The 23,235-nt window shown below is 42.3% G+C and overlaps 1 protein-coding gene across 1 annotated transcript in view; it reads right to left on the bottom strand.

Annotated features, from left to right (window-relative positions):
* Positions 1–3,391: 3,391 nt before the first annotated feature.
* Positions 3,392–23,235, bottom strand: part of MICAL2 (microtubule associated monooxygenase, calponin and LIM domain containing 2) — a 210,713-nt gene continuing 190,869 nt past the window's right edge. The window contains exons 34-36 of the mRNA XM_064577105.1: positions 11,218–11,317; positions 7,368–7,441; positions 3,392–4,242 (exon numbers count right to left, since the gene is read on the bottom strand). Coding sequence (XP_064433175.1) covers positions 4,058–4,242; positions 7,368–7,441; positions 11,218–11,317 — 359 coding nt within the window. The 3' untranslated portion in view covers positions 3,392–4,057. The remainder of the gene's footprint in view (positions 4,243–7,367; positions 7,442–11,217; positions 11,318–23,235) is intronic.

Raw genomic sequence — 23,235 nt, 5'->3', positions numbered from 1 at the left:
TTCATGTAAATTTGCATGCACTGGGATTAAGAGTGGAAACAAACAAACTCGGTCTTGAAAGTGCTCACTGAAGAAAGAGGCCAGTTCGGTGCAGGTGGGAGCATTCCTGCTGAGTGAATGTAATACAAAATCAGGCCAGGCCAGGTAAGAAGGTAAGAGGACCGGTGAAGTGGAACCAGGATGGGCTCCATCTCTCCCCCTCCCCAGCTCTGAGGGTTACTTTCTTTGTGGGAAAAATTAGACCCGAGGCTTGACTTCACTCCTCTTCCCAATCCAGTCGGATTTGCTAGTCAGGTAAGTCCTTCCAGGTGCCCCGGTGGGAATAAAGCATCCAACTGTTAATTCACAGACTCCCACTTGAAATCAAAGCTTTCCCCCGTTCCTTTCACTGCAAAGAAAGAAATGGAATGGACGCTGCCCTCCTAAGTGCCAGACCAAGCCCACATGAAAATGTTTTGATTCCTTTAACAGAAAACCATTTAATTTTGGTTCATTTCAGTATTTATAGCAGTGCACATGGAACGCATTTCGGTCCACAGGAATAGTTCCCAATGGTTGGAGCAGATTAATCTCTTACAAGCTACTCAGCAGTGAGGTTAGAAGATAAACAGTAGGTGAGATAGTACACGCTTCCCTGTACGTGAACCTTCCTATTACAGTAAACTACATTCGAGCTCACCACATCCAATGACTGCCACTCTCTCTGTTCATGTGGCAGCCCCAGCTGCCCCCTGCCACCTCTGCCCTGCTGGGGTAGTTCTCTGATCAGCCACCTGGGTGGGACTCACTGCCATTTTCAGTTTGGAAGGAAAAGCCCGTAAATCTGCTTCCTGGGAAGACAGACATTGCTGAATTGTCATGTGCCTCCAGAATGCAGAAAACATCAATTTCATTGCAGCTCATCAAAGTTAAAAACACCTGCCACTTCCTTTCTCAGCTGCAATTAACATGCTGCATCTCAGCATTGATTGCTTCCAAGCAGCCTAGCACTGCCAAAGTCAAGGTTTAAATGAAACGGTACAACTTGATACTATTTTTCACAGTTTTAGAAACGAACGTATTTTTATTGCCAAAGAAGCACTGCAATTGTTGGGGGTAAAAGTCTTTATGCTTGAGATAAATGTGAGAGGAATAGGCTGATGCTTATAATAAAAATAGTTCTTTATCTTTGTATTTATTTGGGAGTAGTACTTGCTTATCTTTGCATTTATTTTTGGGTGGAGCGGAGGACTAATATTCTTCCCTCTATGCCAGCCCCTACTCGGGGCTGCGCGACCCTGTAGGCAATCAGAGAATATTTGTTAAACAGATCAACAAATGAATGGTTTGGAAGAGCAAGCTTAAGAACTGTCCTCTCAGTCCATCTTAAGTAAAATCCTTAACTTGCAACTATCATGAGCCCTTTAGTTTAACTTAGAAGCTGTGCGAGCCTGCGTCTAAAATATGATCTGAGACTGGGGCTTTATGTTTCACCCAGCGTCTTAACGTTGTCCAGCTTCGATCATGAGTGTTCTTTTATGGGACAGAAGAAGTTGTTTTCATCATAGTCCTATTCATATTGCATTAAAAAAACCTATCTTTAAAATGTACAGTATTTCACATTTTGAGGGTCTTAGAACATTATTTGTGAATAAGGAATGGAACTATTCAAAATAATTCAACAGCAACATCATTTGTGTCCTTTTGGAAGTGTTCATTGGAATGGTTTTATGTACTGTTAAGCTGAAAGCCGGTGTAAGTAGAAGGCTGGTACATATGAGGTTTATGTTTCAACTTGGCCAGATAAGACTCAGCCTTAAACCACAGAACATAGTCTTTGGGAGAGAAAGTGAACAAATTGCTTCTCTCATCTATTAACAGAATACTAGGGCCAAGAAACACCTTCTTTCTTGGCCCTCTTGGGAGAACCTTTCTTTTAGATGAAAATAGAACAAATTAAAATAAGAGGCAATTAATTCTTTTGTATAATAACAACCCAGACACTATACATGTGAGCATCCTCTGTTAAAGGTACGCAAGCACCAAATAGCACACTTTCATGTAACTGACAGAAAAGACTGGGTTCAGATATTTCTAAACATTCTAGAATAAAAACTGAAGTTCTATATCTTTTTTATTTAAATTAATTTTTTTCTTTAAATAAAATTCCTGAGTATCTGTAGTCTTATCTTTAAATACCTAATGACTGAAAATATTATTTTAACTACCTCCATAAATCTTTAATACTATACAACTCCCTGCCCCAAACATCTGGGTTATTTGTATGTTAAATAGCTTATATACCAATATCTTAGTGTCAGTAGTATAATGCAGGAAAACCAGAATTAAGAGGAAATCATATTAGCAATTTCCACCAAATATATAAATAAATAAGAATAAATAGCCACAAATGGCACAGTTTTGATAGATAGATGCCTGCACATATTCCCTTATAGAAGAATTCACGCACTAGAAGGTCTGATTCTTTTTTAGAAGAAAGGAAAAAGGAAGATGAAGGAAGGAAAGTAGAAAGGAAAAGAGAACTGCAACCTTTGGACTTTGGTATGCCGTGGAAAGGTTGCATTTAACCCCACCCCAAATGTTGGCAGGCTTGGGAAATCCAGTTACATTTCGAATTTCTGGCTTGTTGGCTGGCCAGATTGGCATGTGCGGACAGCATCTCAGACAGAAGTGGTTCATGGTCAACTTATATGGAGGAGAGTCAGGTCTCTGGTCAGAGCCAACTGTTGCAAAGCACCTTCTGTTCAGTGACACATTTACACACTTGCAGAAATGAGAGAGGCCAAACATACAACAAAGAGTTCCTCAGTCTGTCTCTTGTCAGCGACAGCCTGAATCTTCAAAGAATCCCATTGAGGGAAAAACAATCAAATACTTTCTGACAACAGATCACTATGTAAAACAGATCAGTTTTCTTTGGTTCCCATATGACCCATCAGAAGGGCCCAGGAATCCCCTGTCAGTGCACAAAACTCCATCTCCTGGCTTTCTTTTCACACTGAAAATGTCATTTAAAAAAATCCATGACCCAGTTTGGGATTTGGTCCCGGCAGTGTAAATGGGATCACGGCACTCAGCTCCCCGGTCAAGTCAGAAGTGGTTTTGTCCTTGCCCCGTGGAGTTCCTGGGGAATCCCTGGAGAGAGTGTAGGAGATGCTTCTCTTTGGACCTGAGAAGATTGCCTTCGGAAAGTGTTCTCACCTTGGATCACTAATGGGTGTGTTTTCAGTAACTGCACCAGCTTCACTGGTACTTTATCAACAAATGAGTTTCCCTTTTTGCCATCACCAACAGTTATATTAAAAAGCACTGGAAAACTATTCATTTTCTAGAAATGCTTTTTTTTCCAGGGACAAAGTTTTCTTTCCTTTTTTTTTTTTTTTTAAATAAAATTAAGGCTCAAATGTTGTATTAAACTCTCATTGCTTATGTATATTATATTAAGGCTTATAAATACAACTGGTAAATTAAATTCACCCTGGATTGAATTAACACCTGCTATATGAGTTATTTGCTTTATGTAATCAGTAATCTCAAGGTTTCTCCTTTTTCTCTGGAAACACAATTTAAATATTAACCTAATCTTTAAACTGCGGCTGCTTCTTTCTGACATTTGGAAACCGGTCATCCATGCAAAAAAAGGCAAATATGGATATATTTAATGAAAAGGCAGCTTCTTAAAAATCTGAAGATGTGTAACTCAATGAATTGGGAAGATAAATGATAAAGGCAGCAGGAAAGTGGATCTCTGTGTCACTTTCTTGGGAAAACAATGCTGGTCATCTGCCAAGGTCACCTCCAATGTGAGACCTGCCAAAGGGACTGCCGATCTCATAACAGTCTTTGTATTTTCTTCATTATAATCTCTGGAAGGGTCTCGGGCAGCTGTACTCCATATGGAAGAATTTTAGTGTTTAAGAAAAGACGGCAATAGGGTATCCCTTAAGTTCCAGGTACGGCAGATCCTGCCAAAGGAACTGTGAGTGTGTGGGGCGTGCCTGGCCCCATCCGTCCTCAGCCGGCACCCTGGCGGGGGCGGGGACCACCTTGGGCCTGCTCATGTCCTGCTCAACTGACGGCCCCTGGAGAATATGAAGCTTTCAAAGTGCTGGTCTTCAGCCTTTTCTTTTATGCGCCGTTCCTCCAAGGAGTCCACGAGTCTGTCCCTTTGTTCAATCACTTGCATCATCTCGCTGAATATTTCTCGCTCCTCATTCAGATCCTTCTCATCTTTCTGGCTCTCTAAAAAACAAAAAAGGAAAAGCATGGGACCTCAGGTAACATTTGGCCCAGGGAGAGGGTTCTTGGCGTGGGCATTCTTGATTGTTTTGGACTTGTTCTGCCTTTTAATTTCCATGGAGAAAACAAGGAAATGAATTTAACACCAGGGAACTGTTCTTAAAGCCACAGATTAGCAAAGAAGGTGCTTTGTGCTGCAGTCAGCTCGGTTTTCATCTTGAGAATATATATAAAGCAACAGGGGGACATCCCTTTGGGAGGAAAAGAGTATCAGCCAACCCCGACCAAGTCCTCCAGCCTCCCCTCCCCCGCAAAAAAGAAACCAACAAAACAACAGAAAGGCTGTGTTCCCTAAACATGTCTGAACTACAACAAAGAAATCCATGTGCAAAGTTTCCAAGTAAACCATCCGCATTGGTGGCTACGATTTCAATGACGAGAATCCTATTTCATCTGTAGTGAATGACAAATTTCAGTCCTTTGAGTAGCGACCAGGCAAGAGCAAAATAAGGCTCTGGTTGGCCAATGGGACTGTGTCTCCCCACTGTAACTATTTTTTCCCTTTTGCCTTCAGAGTACAAGAGCTTCTTCCTAATTGGCCTGACGCATCCGATTGCCTAGGGGACATAAGATTGCTATAAAAGGAAGGGAAAGAGTAAGAAACAGGTAGTAATGACTCTCTGACAGTCAAAATAGATGTTAAGGCAGATGGAAGTCTTGTCAACCAGATTACTGCCTTGGGAGAGGACTTTATAATAAATACCTTCGCCCCTTCCCTTTAACAAACTGGGGTGTAGGCAGTGAGCCCGATCCTGGAGCAGATAAGGGCCACTGTTTCTCACACCAGGCTGAGTCCTGAGGACAGGGTCAGGAAGAAGGTACACATGACAAAAGGAAGGGGGAGAAGCACTGTTCCCTTTGCACCTCATGTTTTATGGGAGAGAGAAGAGAGAAGCAGAGGTTGAGAGCTCTGTGCTCCAGCCTCTCTACTCTGGGCCAGGAAATGTCATACCGTTTGGTGGGAACACTGGGGGCCAAAGGATTCTTACCCTGCCCCTTGTTTGGAATTCTGGGAAGAAGCCAGCTGGAAGGGCACCTTATGTGTAAACATGGGGCAGTACGTTGTGGTTGGGCAGAGAATGGTCTGAGTCTGGCTCCCCAGATTTCGATCTGCAGTGTATGGCCCAGGTGGGGCCCAGAAGTGCCCACCAGCCCCAGAGTCGCCAAAGGTAGCTGGTCATAGGGCTTCCCCATGTTGAGGAGTGATGTGGTCCCACAGTGGAGACCGTCTGGCCAAGCTGAATGGAGGATGTGCTGAGGTGAGGCTGAGTAAGCCAGGGAATGAATGCCACCAGGCTCCAGGCATGCTAAGGAGGGGCCAGGCTGTGGAGGATGCGAGTTACCCACCTTGGCTGCAAATGCCAGCAGAGAGAATGGCGGCCCAATGACAGGACACAGCTGTGTGGGGGCTCAGTGAGTCAAAGCAACCAGCACAGATACCTAACGTCTCAAAGTCACACAAACCTGCCTCTCCTGCCTGGTTACCTGGCCTTAGGGAGAAGGGCAGAAGGTAAAGGTGGCCATCTCCAAGATGGAACATTTTCATCCCAAAGAGACTGAGCGCTTCCTACAGGGACTGCTTAAATTATTGCGTCAGACTGAGCTTACTAGAGAGGGATAAATAAAGTTCTTTTCTTTCTTGCTAACTAGTGGGATAAAGCTTTTGTGGAAGATGAGCTCAGGCATAGTCAAAATGAAGAAGGCTTTTTTTTTTCTTGTACACCTGAGAGGTGTGAAGAAATGTATGATCCTCACTCCTCAGTAAAAATTAAAAAAAAAAAAAAAGAAAAGAAAATTCAAAGGTGGCTAATGGGGTCTGTTGGTGGTATTTATTTTACCATCCTGAAATGGAGCAAATTTAAATTTTTATTAGGTGTGTAAATCAGATATTATGCTGTATGGTTTGTTAATCTAGGTCTAGTCCAGCGTTGGTCCTTATTTGATAATCAACACAGAAAAAAAATTCCTTTCTCAATGTTGGCTTCTCATCAACGGACTCATCTGAGCCCTTCTGACAAATATAAATGATGTATACCAATTTTATCTGTTCTATATAGTGCAGCCCTATAAGGATTTTGCTAGAAATAGAATTTTGTTGCTATAAAGAAGGTCTACAAATCACTACTATGTGGGAAAGAGCAGGAGACCCTGAGTCTGTGGTGGTCTGTTCCTGAATCTCAGCCCCCTCACTACTTACCTTGAGCATGCCAACCGTGCTGAGACTCGGTTTTCTAAACTGTAAAATAGGGATAAAATGCCTAAGTAAAAACAACCACGATGATTACTAATATTTACTAATATCCAGTATTTACTAGGTGCTTCCCCTGTACCAGGCAACCCCATAGGGAGGTGCCATGTTTGGTCCATGAGGTATAAAGAAATTGCTGAACTTGTTGAACTTGTCCTTTTAGACCTAGGTCTAAGTGCAGGAAAGCCATGCACGGATCTGGTCCCACAAACGCACAGACACAAAACATTGAGTACGCCCAGCATGCTGGAGCCAAGGAACACATAAATCAGGACAGCGTGTCAACTGAATTCATTTCATTCTCCCTCCTTCGTGGTGGGGATCATTTTCTCACGCGCGTTGCCCTGGCCTGGCGCATGTGGGGAAGGCCGTGGCCAGTACGGCGTCTAGTGCCCGCCTTCCTCGGCGCCCCTGTCCTGGGAGGCGTCTCAATCATCCCAATGTGTACCACAGTCACCTGTCTGCACGTTGGCTTCCCCAGTGGGACCCCAGAGCCGGGGTGCTCTTCATACGCCAGGCCCACATGAGACTCTCCGCAAGTCTTTCTAAACTGAATAGATGGGGAAGTGAATGAACGGTTTTGTTCTATTAGCTGGTGGGATGGAGTCCAGCGCTGCCTGCAGCCCAGGTGAACGAAGCCAGAGCACCTTGCCGTGCTGGCTGGGGGCTTGCACCTCTCCAGCCTCCCCGTTCGCCTCCAGGCTGCTCGCCCAAGCCGGGAAGAGCTCCCCGCTTTGGGATTTGCGGCATGCTCTGGGCAAGTGCCTTTCCGGGGAAAAATGTCCTTCATGGGGGCCCAAACTCCTATCACTGTACTCACCGTCCTTGAGCATTTTCTGTCTTAACTTCTGTTCCAGTCTGCTTTGATGATCTTCCAATTCTAATTCTTGGGCCCTGGGGGTAAGAAAACGTTCACACCTTGTAAATACCGAAGATCTGCCTAGAAGCACTGCCTAGTAAGCTCACGGACTATAGCTGCTGTAGTCTTTTTGCTTTTTTTTTCTTATTAAAACTGGGGTCTTGGAATCTCTCTAAATGGAAAGGTCCGGGGCTGAAGGAGCCGAGAAGGGCTTGCTGGGATACGCTCAAGTCCAGAGACGCTGGAGCAGCTGAAGGTTGGAATGTGATCCCCGGGGGCGTTTGGAAGGCCACTCAGGCCATCCTCGAGACGGATCATTAAGAAATGGCTAGTATAATCCAGGGGAGAGGACTGACAATCTAAAACTCTTTTCTCTCTTAGGGGCAACATGACTTCAAGTATCATCTCTAACAACTCCCAAATCTCTGAATATGGTAAACAACAAAACAAGGGGGAGGAGACGGGAGTGAGCCATTTTATCCAGGTAGAGCAAAAAACATCCAGACAGCTATCCATTTGGTGGTAGGAGATGTGGAAAGAAGAGTGAGTGATGCTTTGGAGTCATCAAGCTGGGGTCTCTGTTTCCACCAATAGAAACAGCAGAGTCAAGAAGTGAAGTTAGTTCTCGGTGAAGGTCAGTTTGGCACTTCTTGACCTTTCAATGCCTGGAGATATCCCATGTGCGTGCAAGGGGATAGGCTAGGCTTTGTGCAATGTGGAGGTTCCCAACTCTGGAGCACTCAGGAGAAATGAGGACCACACACAGACTGTCGCAGGGCTCAGAGATGGTAGGGTGGAACCAGGTGATCCCTAAAAGGAAGACTATAGAGAAAGGAAAGTTTGAAGACAGGAGCTTGGAAATGCCTCCATTGAGAAGCCAAACAAAAGAGATATAACCAGGGAGGAAGCCATCAAAGCTCTGAAAAGCTATCAAAATAAGCAAGGCAGCATCACAGAAACCCCAAGGAGAGAGTTTTGAGAGAGAAGAAAGAGGCTGAGGTGAGAGAGGCTCACTGCTACAGAGACACCAAAGGGGGGAAGGGCTGAGAATAGGGCCCCGCGTTTGACAACGCGGGGCCTTCCCTTCCAGCTCTGCCACAGCGCGGGGGCCGTTTTGCTGCGCTCTGCCATCGCTGCCTTATTTCTACTACTTCTCCTACTACTTGGGCCAAGATCCCTGCCACGTTCAATATCCTGCCTTTTGTTATTGACCCTGAACTTCTCTTGGCCCACTCTGGTCACCCATGGAAGTGTACCCCTCAAGGCTTCCTGTAGGAGAGGACTTTCTGGGCGGAGTGCAGAGAGCTGACTGTTGAGGCACAATCCACTCAGTGTGGTGCTCAGGCCACGCTGTCCCCGGGCAGCTCCCAGCCAATGACAGAGCACAGCGGGCAGTCCTGGAGCTGGACTCCCCTGATGGCATCTCTGCTCCGGTGCTCCCTCTGGCTTGGCAGAGATGGTCTCAGGGTTGCACTGCAGTTCGGAGTCTCCTCTGCCCAATTCTCTTTCCTCCCCCTCTCCTTTCACAGGTGTCATGACCACAGAGGGTCTGAGACTTCCCTCTTACTCCTCTCCCATTCCCCTTTATCCCACCATGTCTCTTACACTTCTTTTTCTTTCTTTTTTTTTTTTTTTTAAAGATTTATTTACTTTAGAGAGAGAGAGAGCGGGGAGGGGAGAGGCAGAGGGAGAGAGAGAATCTGAGCGTAGAACCCGACGCAACGCGGAGCTTGATCCCGGGACCCTGAGATCACGACCTGAGCCGAAATCAAGAGCTGGCCACTTAGCCGACTGAGCCACCCAGGCGCCCCGTCTCTTGTACTTCTAATCCTGTCTTGGCGTCTACTTTCCCAAAGTACTCAAGTCGCTTGTCTAAGATGTTTGTCTAAACTAAAATCAATCCTTTAACAGAGCTCCCGCCTGCTTTTGTCTAGCTCCCAGGCCTGAGTTCTTCCCTCTGGCCTCTCTTGGAGAAGGTTCCCTCTGGCCGCATGCTAACTAGGGAAGCCAGGCATCGAGTGGGAGCAGTGGGAGCCGCCATCCTCCTGATTCTCCCAGGGAGAACCTATGCAGACTGCACCTTCACAAGCCTCCACGGAGCTCTCGCCATGTTTTCTTCTTGCTGGTGTGCTGTGTGTTTGCATGTCTGTCTCCCTGAAACCACGAGATCCTAGAAGATAGGGACTGTGGCCCCACTCACTATTCTCTCCCCAGTACCCAGCACAGTTCCTGGCACCAAGAATGTGTTGGATAGGTTTTTGTTGAATGAACGTTGTGATTCAGATCTGGTCCATAGGCAGGTGGTATGACTGTGTAAAAAGGGCTTTGCAGGGGCGCCTGGGTGGCTCAGTTGTTAAGCATCTGTTTTCGGCTCAGGTCATGATCCTGGGGTCCTGGGTTGGGTGGCTCAGTCCTTAAGCGTCTGCCTTCGGCTCAGGCCATGATTCCGGGGTCCTGGGATCGAGCCCCGCTTCGGACTCCCTGCTCAGCGGGAAGCCTGCTTCTCCCTCTCCCACTCTCCCTGCTTGTGTTCCCTCTCTCGCTGTGTCTCTCTCTGTGTCAAATAAATAAATAAAATCTTTAAAAAAAAAAAAGGGCTTTGCAGTCGGGGGGCAAGAACAAGTGTTGCTCTGAGTCTCAGCACGTGTATCAACTTAAAAAACAGTGATCAAAAAAAAAATAATTACTAAGGAAGATGCCTTCTTCCTCATTCCTGGACTTTCTTTCCATGTCCATGAACCTCAAAGAGTGTAATTCCTGGCCTCCTTCCCCAGTCCCCACTCTTACTCACTCTCACCCAGGAAGAGGCAAATTTGGGAAGAAACTAGGTGAACTCAGCTCACACCCTTTTTCTCTTGGGATCAGCCAGCCTGGAGCAGATGTGTGTTCTTGATGACTTGGAGCCTTGCCATAGGTCTAGGGCAAGACTTCTCAATCTTGACACTATTGGTGTTTTAGGCTGGATAATTCTTTGTTGGGGGGCCGAGGAGAGGGGGCATCCTGTGCATTGTACAATGTTAAGTAGCACTATTCGTCTCTCCTCACTAGACACTAGCAGCATCTCCTAAGTTTGACAACCAAAAATGTCTCCAGATATTGTTGAATAGCCCCTGGGGGGGTGAAACTGCCCCCAGTTGAGATCTGCTGGTCTAGAGTAAAAGCCTTGCCCCTAAGAAACAAGTAGGTCCATTAACTTTTGTGATGACATAGGTGAATATGTGTCATTCTGGGGTCAGGTTAGTGTAGTGGGTTGAATGGTTACCCCCAAAGATATGTCCGCATCTGGCCAAGGGACTTCACCTCTATAATAAGATCCACCTCTACTTTCTGATCTCCTTCCAGGCTGCAACCTCTCATTCAGAGAGCACAGCCAGAGAGGTCTCAGTCCCTCAGTATGTTAAATATGCAAAGAAGTGGCCAGGCAGATCTCCCCAAGCCCTTCCCAGGGTTCGTAGTCAGAGGCCAGACACATGCTTTCCCATTGCAGGTGTGTGACTGCAGATGCCCTCCCCCCCACCAGTCTGGGCGACAAGGACAGATTGAAAATACCTTATCCAAATGCTCTCCAGCTCCAGACCCATCACCTGACATCCTTTTTAGCCATAGGACTCCACAGAGAGAACAGACAACTGAAGATTCTCTGCACTAATGTCAACATGATATGCAAGACACCAAATATCAATTTGCCTCAATCACAATTCTGTATGCACGAGGAGAAAAATTCCTGGGACTTCAACCCGGGAGGGCGAGCCACCCCACTCCCACCCCCTTTGCTTTTAGGACTCACTGTTATCTGTGTTGCCTTACTTACATGATCAGTAGCTCCGACTCATATCGCATTAATTTATTCTTCTCTAGAGCCAGCTTAAACCATTCCTGCAAAAGCTGTGCTTCATCTTGTGTGCCTGAATCTGCTTAAGAAATCAACAGCAAATGCGTTAGATTGGCATTTCTCTCCCCATGATCAACCTGCTTAGGAGCTGTGCTGGTGGGCCATGTTTGTAGCGGAAAAAGGCTCAGCAGGCAGCAGCACCCTGATGGCCTGTTGATGCCTCAGGTTTCGGGCCTGACAAATCAAACCCCCCTGTGCATGCCCTGGGGGAGAGGTCCTCTTGGACACTGAGGGCAGGAATCCTTCAGCTCCAAGGGTCATATAATCTTGATAATGTCCTGCCACAAATGAAACTTCTCTTGCCTACTAGTAGATTCTCTATAAAACTTCTGTATGTTTATGCATCACATTCTCCACCAAAGAAAAGCCTAGTAACTCTGCTGGTTACTATCTCCTCCTTCCTTTTTTCTCCCAAATCAAATGATTACTGAGTGCCCAGGTGGGGTGTGGCTCCCTTCATGGGGCAGAGACACCCACGCCACATTTAATCATAGAGGGGTGGTGATGGGCATCATCATTTTTTGCACAAAGAAAAGCCAAATGATGAAAAAAAAATGTTATTAGCTTTGAGTCTCACTCGGAGAGTTATAGTCATACCTTCTTATAACTTAGATTTATGACCTTCACTGAGCATAAGAATAACCATGAGAAAACTGACACTACTTTTAGATACGCAATGTTAGATGCTAAAGGTTTAGATAATACAATGTTAAAATCTGGGCATATTTCAAAAGTAGCAACATGGAGGTGGCTTTTTAGTATTTCACCCTGAAATGAGGACACAGGCTGTATTGCAAAGCTCATGGCCATTCTAGACGGATTTATTATACTGGAGTGTCCCATAGGCAGAGGGGAAAAGAGTGCAGATGGAAGTTATACATGACCTTGAGACTTTGCTTCTTCATTGGTTAAACTGAGCAATAAGACACACAATATAATAGTAATAAGCTACTGTTTATTATGCAGTGATCACATGCCAGTCAGTGGGCTCCGTGCATTACATAGGACATCACATTTAATCCTCATGACAGACTCACCAGTAGGTTTGCTTATTGTCACCACTTGATAGCTGAAGACAACAGAAGTTTAGAAGATTAGTTTTCCCAAGCTCACAGTTAGTAAGTGGCAGAGCCAGGGCTTGAACTCAAGTGAGCTTTATCCTAAGCCTGGGCTTTTTGCTGCTTGTACTGCACTCCCCCTCCTCCGCACTCCTTCCTTCCTTCTTATAGGCATGTAAGGTAAGTCACATCCCTAGCATATTGCCTTGTACCTAGTAAGTCATCCATAAAAATGAGTTCCCTTTTCTCCCTGTCTTTTTTTTAAAAGATTTTATTTATTTGAGAGAGAGAGCACGAGTCGGGGGAGAGGCAGAGGGAGAGAGAAAGAGAAATGCAGACTCTCCACTGAGCAGGGAGCCTGAAGCGGGGCTCCATCCTAGGACCCTGGGATCATGACCTGAGCCAAAGGCAGATGCCCAACCGACTGAGCCACCCAGGCGCCCCCTTCCCTGTCTTCCTGACCACCTTTTTATTGATATGGACACTTCAGTCTAGAGAGATTTATATGAAGTGCCCCAAATTATATAATTAATGGGTAAACTGGTGCTATAATGCAGATCTTGACTCTGATGAATTCATTCATTTGTCCATTCCATCCATCCATCCATCCATCCATCCATCCATCCATCCATCCATCCATAAATTAATTCATTCATCTAATAACACCTATTTATTGAATAGGTATTGAATACTGCTTTAGGTACTGGGGATACAGTGACAGATAATGCTACATATCATGAGAAATTTGGACATAGTAAGGCATAATGCCTGCCATCTCTCTCTCTCTTTTTTTAAGGCTCTTTTGAATCAGATGGATTTAAAGAGCTAGAATAAAATAGACTATTAGGAAACTCCTGCAACAACAAAGCAGCAAAAAAGTACTCTTGGAAAATGCAGAAGGGAGAGTTTTCCTGGTCAGGATGTGAGCCTGGCTTCCTGAGAAAGGTGGTATTTGACCTGAGATGCTGAAGAATGGATAACACTTGGGGAAGAAGTAATGAGGATGGGAGAAGACATTTCCAAGAAGGAATAATGTCAGCAAAGACATGGGGATGGGACAGAAGGCAGTAGAGACAGAGATCAGGCAGGGCTAAGGGGGATGGAGGGGTGCAGGGTGAGGTCTGGGCGTGTCTGAGGATCTCATCATAGAGGCCCCTGAACGTCATGCTAAGGCTATTGTACTTTATTGTATTTTATGTACTTGATTGTACTTAACTCAAGTAGGATAATTTAAGTCAAGTTTTACACAGAAAGGATTAAAAGGGAGAGAGGGAGGGAGAGAAATAAGCAAGATGTTATTCTTCCTTAGGTTTCTTGGATGAATGAATGAATGAATGAATTTATAAACATGTTGAGTACCAAAATCTTCTAAGTAATGTTCATGGTGCTGAGGGGCAGGGATGAATAAGCGTTGGTTTCGACTCTTAGGGAAACTGGGAGCTTGCAGTTCAGTGGGGAAACCCAACACTGCACAGCCAAATAGAATACAATGTGTCCCCTTGCTATGACAACACTGAAAGAATAAAGTATATAGACCAGAGATCATATAGAACATAAAAGTTACTTTAAACTCAGACTTGGGATCCAACTTGCACTCTTCCACACCCCATCACATGGGCTTGATCACTTAGCGTAGCCTCCCTGAGGCTCAGCCTTCTCATCTGTTACGGAAATGCAGCGGGATTCACTGTGCACACAAAGACCTTAACCCAGCCCCGGCACGTGGTTTAAGCTCAATAAATGGTAACGGTCATTTTCCAGGATGCAACTGAAAGGGAGTCTGAATCAAACAGACTATCAACAGCTCAGAGTGAAGAGACCCTCCTGCACCTTAGCCCAGCACCCTAGGGCTGCAAAGTTCTCTTAGCTGCCATGTGTCTTCACTGGGCTCTTACTACCTTGCACACAAAGGTGGTCTTTCCACACTGGCGGTGGTGAAGTCTGATGACTCCGTGTTCTATTTGTACAACTGATCTTTTCCTTCACCTGAGTCAAGATTTTCTATGTATCTTGTTAAATATCATCTTGTTTATTCTGTTCCATCATAGGGAAATCTTTTGAATATTTTATCTAGCTGACACAGACCTCGCTTTGGGATTTCTGCAGAATTGATAAATGGGCATCCTGGACCTTTATGCAATATTGAAAAACAAAATGTCAGATGGGACTGGACCAAGAACAGAGACATCTGGCCCATCATCAGGGACCCTTCTCAGGCTTTGGGTGAGGCTGTTCTACAGACTATAAGTGCACCCGATCATCCAGCACACATGTCTATGTTTTGTCCATGAGGCTGTTACAGGAAACTTTGGTAAAATAATTTCCTGAAATCAAGCTTCACAATGTCTGCCATGTCCATTGGCACTGAAAACCTCACAACTCCACCCAGAAAAGGAAATGACATTTGTTTTCACAGCTTCTCAGTAAACACCAGTGGTTCCTAGTAATCTCTAAATTTCTTTCTAAATATTCATAATTTCTTTAATAATCCTTTCTAGAATTTTGACAAGGTTCAGAATTCATATTTCTTTCCCATGTGATGTGAAACATAGAGAATATACTGGCCTTTAGTCTTGGGTTCTGGAATTCTCCATGGGTTTCCAAAGACAGAGGTTACATCTACCAGTTATTTCAAACACCAGGAGGTTAATTTGGTTCATTCAACAAATTTGGATTGAGTAATGCCACACTCAAGACACGAATCTATATACCATCTTTCACCTGGGCTTAGAAACCTGAATTCATTGCTCTCACCTCATTTTTCTTAACTAGATTTCTCATCCACATTCAGTTCCCTCTTCTAGATGTGTTTAACATTTCTAGATTGAGGACCATTTTCCTTGATAAAGAAAACATAGAAGCTGAGAGTTGGAAATTCTGCCTTTTTTCATCACGTAACATTATACCATCTGCCTGAGCACTGGGCCTTTCCTTTCCTTGTTCTCAATCCAAAAGAAACAGCTTTAAAGGCACTATTTTGCTGTCTTTAGAGTTTCTTTCTTCCCCCCAGATTCAGCCTCTTTGCTGCATTATACCCACAGGTTCTAGCCAGACTTTTATCCTGCATTACATGTTTCCTTCTTAATTTCTCTTATGTATCCTTCTCAAACGTGGTCCATGAGAGAGTCGCCTTGCAGCCATACTGATTTCTGCCGATGCTGTACTCAACAAACACAAGTAACTGAATCATTCCATTCAATTTTCTTTTTTTTTTTCCATGAAATAATTTACAATAGGTTTTTTGGAGTCTTCCTTTCCTCAACAGTCAAAATCACTTTGGGGGATATCTTTGAACATACCAAAATTGATCCATTTTCCTGTTGATGGATATCTACGTTGCTCTTCATGTCCTGCTCTGGAATATACACTTGCAAAAGAACATTCATTCATTCATTCATTCATTCATTCATTATTTATTTATTTGACAGAGAGAGACACAGTGAGAGAGGGAACACAAGCAGGGGAAGTGAGAGAGGGAGAAGCAGGCTTCCCGCTGAGCAGGGAGCCCGATGCGGGGCTCGATCCCAGGACCCCGGGATCATGATCTGAGCCGAAGGCAGACGCTTAACGACTAAGCCACCCAGGCGCCCCGCAAAAGAACTTCTTGAATAGTATGGTATGCAAAGGGTCGGTCAGTTTCACAGCAGAAAGCCAAAGTGTTTTCCAAAGAGCTATGACTGTTTTTAGTCCCAGTAACATTGAATAAAAAGCTCCCCTGGCTTCTTACCCTTGCCACATCCTTAGTATTATCAAGTTTTATAAATTTTGGTAATTTAATAGTTTAAAATAGTTTCTCATCATAGTCTTCATTTGCATTTTCCTAGTTACTAATGAGTATTCTTTCTGTGAAATATATATTTTTATTATTTGCCTATTTTTATTTGTTTTTTTAATTTAAATTCAATTAATTAACATATAATGTATTATTTGTTTCAGAAGTAGAGGTCAGTGATTCATCAGTCTTACAGAATACCCAGTGCTCATTACATCATGTGCCCTTCTTAATGTCCATCATCCAGTTACCCCATCCCCCCAGCCCCCTCCCCTTCAGCAACCCTCAGTTTGTTTCCTACGGTTAAGAGTCTCTTATGGTTTGTCTCCCTCTCTGATTTCGTCTTGATTTATTTTTTCCTCTCTTCCCCTATGATCCTCTGTTTCGTTTCTTAAATTCCACACGAGTGAAATCATATGATAATTGTCTTTCTCTGACTTATTTCGCTTAGCATAATACCCTCTATTTTCATCCACATCGTTGCAAATTATTTGCCTATTTTTATACAGGCAGATATTTGCTTCTCTATTTCTTATTGATTTGTAAGAGTTCTTTACATAGTCTAGAACACTGATTCTTTTTTGGTTATATTTGTTGCAGATGTAGTTTCTGAAGTAGTGGCTTATCTTTTCTTTTCCTTTAGAGTGTCAACAGATTACCAGCTTGAGGTTAAAAAGATTCTTCTTAACTTTTCAAGTTTCATTTTTCATATTAAATCTTTAATCCTTATGAAAATGATTTGTTTGTATGATATAAGGCTCAATTTCATCTTTTTCCTCTGTTGAAAACCACTTGTCCCAGAATCACTTATTTCCTGTGATCTGCAATGCTTTACTGTAGGCTTATATCAGGTTTTTGTATATGTGAGATTATGTTTGAGTCTTTTGGTGGCTTTCAGTGAAGCATTAAAATTGGCTTCATAAAGGTTGTGTACGTTTTTTGTTTGATTTTCTCCTAGGTACCATATGTTTTTATGCTAATGCAAGTGACATCTTTGTTCTTTCATTTTTTAATTGCTTGACGCTGAGATCTAGAAATGCAATTGCTTTTTTTATTTTAAGCTTATATTCAATTACCGTCATATAGGGTCTTCTTATTTTTAATAATTTATTTGTGCATTTTAGGGGGCTTCTCATGTGGATAATTCTATTATCTGGAAACGACAAAAATTTGCGTCTTCCTTTCCAAACCTTAAGCCATTTTCCCCTTGTCTTACTGTACTGGCTATGGTCTCCTGTGCAATGTTGAATAGAAAAGGTAATTATTCTTATTTCTGATTTTTAAAGAAATGCTTCTAATATTTTACCATTTAACAGTGATGTTTGTTATAACATTTTCAAAGATATCCTTCAAACTAATTCTATCCTGTTCTATTCCTTTTTTGCTAAAAGTTTTTGTCCCAAATGAGTGTTGAATTTTGTCAAATGATATTTTCTTCTTATATTGAAAAGACCATATGGTTTTCCTCTTTCATTTGTTAATATGGTGTTTGTTAAATCACCCTTAGTTTGCCAAATTTTAAAATTAATTGCATTAAATATCATTTATATTCTTTTATTTTTTTTTAATCTGCTATATCTACAATTATGTCTGCCCCTTTCATTCCTAATCTACTTATTTCTGTCTTCTATTTTATTTTTAAAAATCAATTTAAGAGGGTTGCTTCTGGTCTTTTATTAGTCTTTTCTAAGAACCAACATTTGGCTTGCTTGATCCTCTCCATTTTACAACGACTCTATTTCATTTCCTTCTGCTTATTATCTTCTTTCTTAGGTTTATTTTGTTTTTGCTTTTTCTAAATTAAGTTGGAGGCTTAACTCATTAACTTTCAGCCTTTCTTCTTTTCTAATAAAAGTATTTAGGGGAATACCTCTCAACAGCGCTTTCACTGCATCCCCTGAGTTTTGATCTACTGTTCTCCTTTTCATATTTGGCATATTTTAAATTTCCAAGTATTTTTAGAAATGTATCTTTGATTTTTTCTTTGATCCATGAGAAATATATTTTAACTTCCCAAATGAATGGTTTTAGAAGAATATCTTTTGGCTATTGACTTCTAAGTTAAGTACCTGGTACTATAGGATGTGGTCTGTATAATTTAGGTTCTCTGAGATTTATTTTATGAACTAATATGGTTAATTTTTATCAATCACCATGTGAACTTGAGAAGAATATACATTCTCTAATTAGGGGTAGAGGATTTTATAAATGTCTTTTAAATTAAGGTTATTAGTTGCATTGTTCACATTTATACTAATGTTTTCTCTGCTTGACTATCATTGAAGGATATACTAAAATCTCCTGCCACAGTAGTAGAAATTCTCCCTGTAGTTTATCTCTTTTTTTGTTGTTGTTATATACATTTTGAGCCTATTATAGTCGATACATATACATTTAAAACTGTGATATCTTCTTGGTGAATTGATCATTTAAAAATTATGTAGTAATATGGGGTGCCTGGGTGGCTCAGTTGCTTGAGCTTCCGACTCTTGGTTTCGCTCAGCTCCTGATCAGGGTCCTGGAATCAAGCCCCGCACACGGCTCCGTGCTGAGCACGGAGTCCGCTTGTCCCCCTCCCTCTGCCCCTTCCCCCCGACTTGTGCTTTCTCTCTCACTCTCAAGTGAATGGATAAATAAAATCTTTTTTAAAAAATAAAAATTATGTAGTAATTTCATTCCTGTTTATTCCTAATATTTGTTTTGGTATTAAAGGCTATTTTATCTGTTTTTAATGTAATTATCTCCAGATTTTTTCCTCATTTCTTAAATATTTTTGTTATGGGGAGAATTTTAAACACAATACATTACCCCAGCTTTATTTAGTTAGTATATATTTTGCCATCCTTTAACTTTAAAACTTGTTGTATATTTATATTTTATATGGATACAGTTGTCTTGTTCATTAACTTTCATTATGATTACTGAGATATTTGGACTTGCTCCTGTCTTACTTTGTGCTATCTTTTTAAAATGTTCTTTTGTTTTTATTTGGAATTGAGTTGGGATTTTTGTTTGGCTGATGATTATTTTTTAAAATTTCTTCTCCCTTTGTTTCCTCCAACAGATTTGGAAATTACTAATTTTATTTCTATTGTTTTAGTGTCTATATTAAAATTTTAAATAGGTATTTTTAATATCTTAACAAAGTTTAAACTTATTATCTTAGCCTTCTTTTAAACAATATAAGGGCCCTGGGACACTTTACTTCCAATCATTCAGCTCCAAACTTATATCTATTTTAGTCCAATACTTCAGTTCTGTTTTAAAAATCTACATTATTTTATATCAACAATGTTTATTTGATTTACTTACATGTTTATTTTTTTTATTCACCATTTCTTTTTTCATATTTCAGATCATCCTTCTGCGTATCCTTTTCTCCTTAAAGTATATTGTCTAGAATTTTGTTTATACATAGTTAACTCTATTGGAGGGAAAAATGAACATTTCTTTATTATGCACTTGTTCTTGAAATACAGTTTTTCTGTGTCTACTGTTCTAGCTTGAGAGTTATTTTTTGTTTCTAGCTGTTTGACAATATTACTCCACTGTCTTGTAACATCCGTTATTGCTGTTGAGAAAAGGGCTGTTTGTAAAAATTTCATTCCCTTTTTAGATGACTTATCTTTACTCCTTATCCACTTTAAGATCATCTCTGAACTTGATGTTCTACATCTTCCCTCGTTGTGCCAAAGTAAGGGTGGATGTATTTCAAATTTATCCTGATTTCTGTATCCTGGAGCCTCTGCATCTATAGATTGTCTTTCGTCCATTTGCAGAAAAAGAAAGCTAACATTTATAAATGCTTTGTTGTCATGTTTCATCCATTATCTCTTCAAATAATACAGAGCCTTAATTTTCTTTATTCTCTCCTTCCAGGACTCTGATTGAACATATACCACACACACCTTCTCGTTTCATCTTCTATGCCCTCAAACCACGCTTTCATGTTTTCCATCTCCTTCTCTCTCTGTGCTGCATTCTGGTTCATTCCCTCAGATATACTGTCCAATGCACCCATTCTCTCTACCGCTGTGTCCAAGCTGCGGTGTAGTATATTCAGTGAGTTTTTAATTTCAATGAATATATTTTTCATTTTCAGACTCTCCATTTATTTATTTTTTTAAAATCCTTAAAAAAAATCCCTGGCCATTTTCTCAACTTTTTACTTGAAAAAACTTAAACCTAAAGGATTAAGCATTGTATTTAGTTGTTACATTTCTTTAGTCGCCTTTCATCTAGAACAGTTCCTAGATATCCCCCTGCCTTTTGTTCTTTTATGGCATTGACATTTGTGAGTTATTTTGCAGACTGTCTTAGTTTGCAACTGTCTGATTATATCCTTAGGGTTAAGTTCAGGTTAAGCATTTCTGCTGCATAAGTGATGCTCTGTCTTCTTGGTACGTCACAGCAGGAAGCTCATGATGTTACATTTGACTATGGTTACAGCTGGTCAAGGTGAAGGTGATATTGCCGTCCACCTCTGTAGTGTTTTTTTCTGCTTGCTCATTTTTCTGTGTAATCTATTTCTGTAAACATTTGACGCAGAGACATAGCATATTCTGTATTTAATCGTTAATAACAGTTGAAGTTCTTGGCCATTTAAATTTGTTGTTTTGGCCATTCTTAGTGGCTCACTTCCTTGTGTTTTGTAGGATTATTTATCAATTATCATCTCATAGTTTATTGAACTTAATTTGAATCCCGAGGGTGTAAACTAAAGCATGGTTTCTTTCATAGAAGATCTATACTTGTTTTTCAGGGAGTTAGAAGAACTGACATAATGTGGGACTCTTGAGGTTAGCTTCCCTCCTTTTTGTTAGTCCCAAGGCTTTAACTTTAAAACCACTGATATTTATCCTCAAGGCAACCCTGGATTTCTTTTTTATGCTTGCTTCCTTCCTGGCACGTGTAAGTTTCAGCACACTTTTCTTCTTCTTCTCTTCTTTCTTCTTGGCCCTGAGAGGTTTACCTCGCTTACTTGGGAGCCTAGCAGTATTTTGGAAAGTAGACTTGTGGTGAATGGCCTGTTACAGCATCTAGTCCACCGTTCTGCTGCTCCATGCTTCTCGGGAACTGCATTCTGTATTTCTGGCAGAGTCGGCCACTTGGTAATCTCGTTTCAAATATTTTTCCAGGTAAAGATCATTATGACCGTGTTTTTTAAATCTGAGGGTTGCAAAATTAACCTAATGGGTCATCACAAGCACTAAAATAAGATGGAATGGAAAGTACTAGTCTTTTATATGTAGCAAAATTCAGTTTTATTTCTTGATGAATTGTATTCAATTATATATTTATATGTACTAACTTGTGATATAAAATGCACGTCTTGCTGTTGTCATGGTGGTTTTTTGGTGTAAAGCAATGCTCTAGGGCACATAACTCTGAGACCTCGATGCACCTGGAAACCATGCAGTGGAGAGGACTCAAGGTTTCTTCTTCAGGAAGAGAATCTCGGGCTCACCCTCATGGGACCCATCTTTGTTGTAAGGCCACTGACTTTCTACAGGGTGGCCACTGAGGCTGGTATCTGAGGGGAACACAGAATCAATGGATAATTCCTATTTGTCGAGTAAGGCAATCTGCAGTAGACCCTGAACATCCCTGCACGTCTCTGCTGAGTGAGCCAAATGGCAAGGCGCCACCATCCTCCAGCCCTGAGCCATTCCTGCAACCAGCCCAGGAGATGATTCTGAGAAGGAGATCAGGATCCCACAGGGTGACTACTGTACAACGACGTGCTTCCTGGGAAGGAGCTGGCTTGTTCAGTGCTTGCTGTAAAGGCTGCCAAATACCCTGCCCTGAGCTCCTGGGCTGTGGCACCACTGTGTGCACAGCCACCTTCTGGGCCCACCAGGTCAAACTGCAGCATTCAGGTAGAGGGCAACTTGTACCGTGCTGCGTTCCCACTGCTTGCTGGCCTGTGAGTAAAAAACCCCCGTGCTCTGATGCACTGAATTTCACTGGGTACTCTGAGTACAGAGAGTTGCAGCAAACCCATCCAAATTCCTGGCTTGCTTAGCCATCAACTTTGTAATCTTGTTACTCCTGGCCATTTTCTATGAATGATGTCAGGATTCAAACTCACAAGCGTCTGATTCCAGTATCTGCATTCTTTTCAGGACACCTCATTGTTACATTATCAAGGAAAGTATTATTTCCTCTGCGCCTCAGCAGCCGTCAGGATAAAAACCACAGAGTGTAAGCCAAACTACTTCCCTCTTCCGGGCTAAGTTAGGCTTGCAGTTTCTCTTGGCATCACATGTGCTCCTGCTGCCACCTACCGGCAGCCTCACACATCCTGCTATTTCTTCGTAAACTCAATCTTGGCGAAGGAGAAGCCATCTGGCTCTTTAAAAACCTTCCAAACAAACAAACAAACAACAAACTCAATGCAGACAACCAGCTGGTAAACCTTCCCCAAAAGTTGGTAGAGCTATAAGGGAAAAGTAATTCCCATATACCTCCCCTAAGGACAAACCTTTTCTCCTTCCAAGCTGCTCTCAATTTCATCAGATTTCACCTGCCTCCACGTATTGAAAGAGAGGACAGATTCGGTTATCCACACCATCTAAATTTGAATGGTGGTCTCCTGCAAAACTGGGGAATTCCCTGGCCCTAGCACTTAACACTGACCACCGCATCGCCAACAAAGCAGTGGGTAACAGTGCCTTGACCAAGAAGAGTCTAAGTGGCTGGCAAAGCTTGGCTTGTTTTCCTCAGAGAGGGTGGGGCCCAGGGCAATCAGGCACATCGTGAACCTTAATTCTGGGCAGCTAGGAGCACCGGGGGAATCCATTCCCTTTTCCAAGGACATCCAACCGTAACACTTCTCCCTGCCTCCCAACACCCACCCTACAGGATATCATGACTTATCATCTAGGGTGGGTGGGTGGATTTTTGTTTTTCTTTGTTTCCCTTTCCTTGACAAAATGGGGAACAACCCTTCCCGGGGGTGGGGGAGTTTATTTCCGACTATTGGGAAGAAAGAAAGGAGGAATTGTTGTCACGACAATTAGGAGCTCATCAAAGCTTCATTTTGCTCATCAGCCATCACTGCCCTCCGTCCTGCACCCCCGCATGTTCCTCTAGTTCAATGCCCGC

Source organism: Mirounga angustirostris, unplaced genomic scaffold (genome assembly GCF_029215605.1).
Source record: "Mirounga angustirostris isolate CCGP_5_RB_7025 unplaced genomic scaffold, mMirAng1.0.hap1 SCAF_13, whole genome shotgun sequence".
In the NCBI taxonomy this organism is placed as follows: Eukaryota; Metazoa; Chordata; class Mammalia; order Carnivora; family Phocidae; genus Mirounga; species Mirounga angustirostris.
Note: the sequence above shows the minus strand (reverse complement) of the source record. Positions and strands in the feature narration are given on the sequence as shown.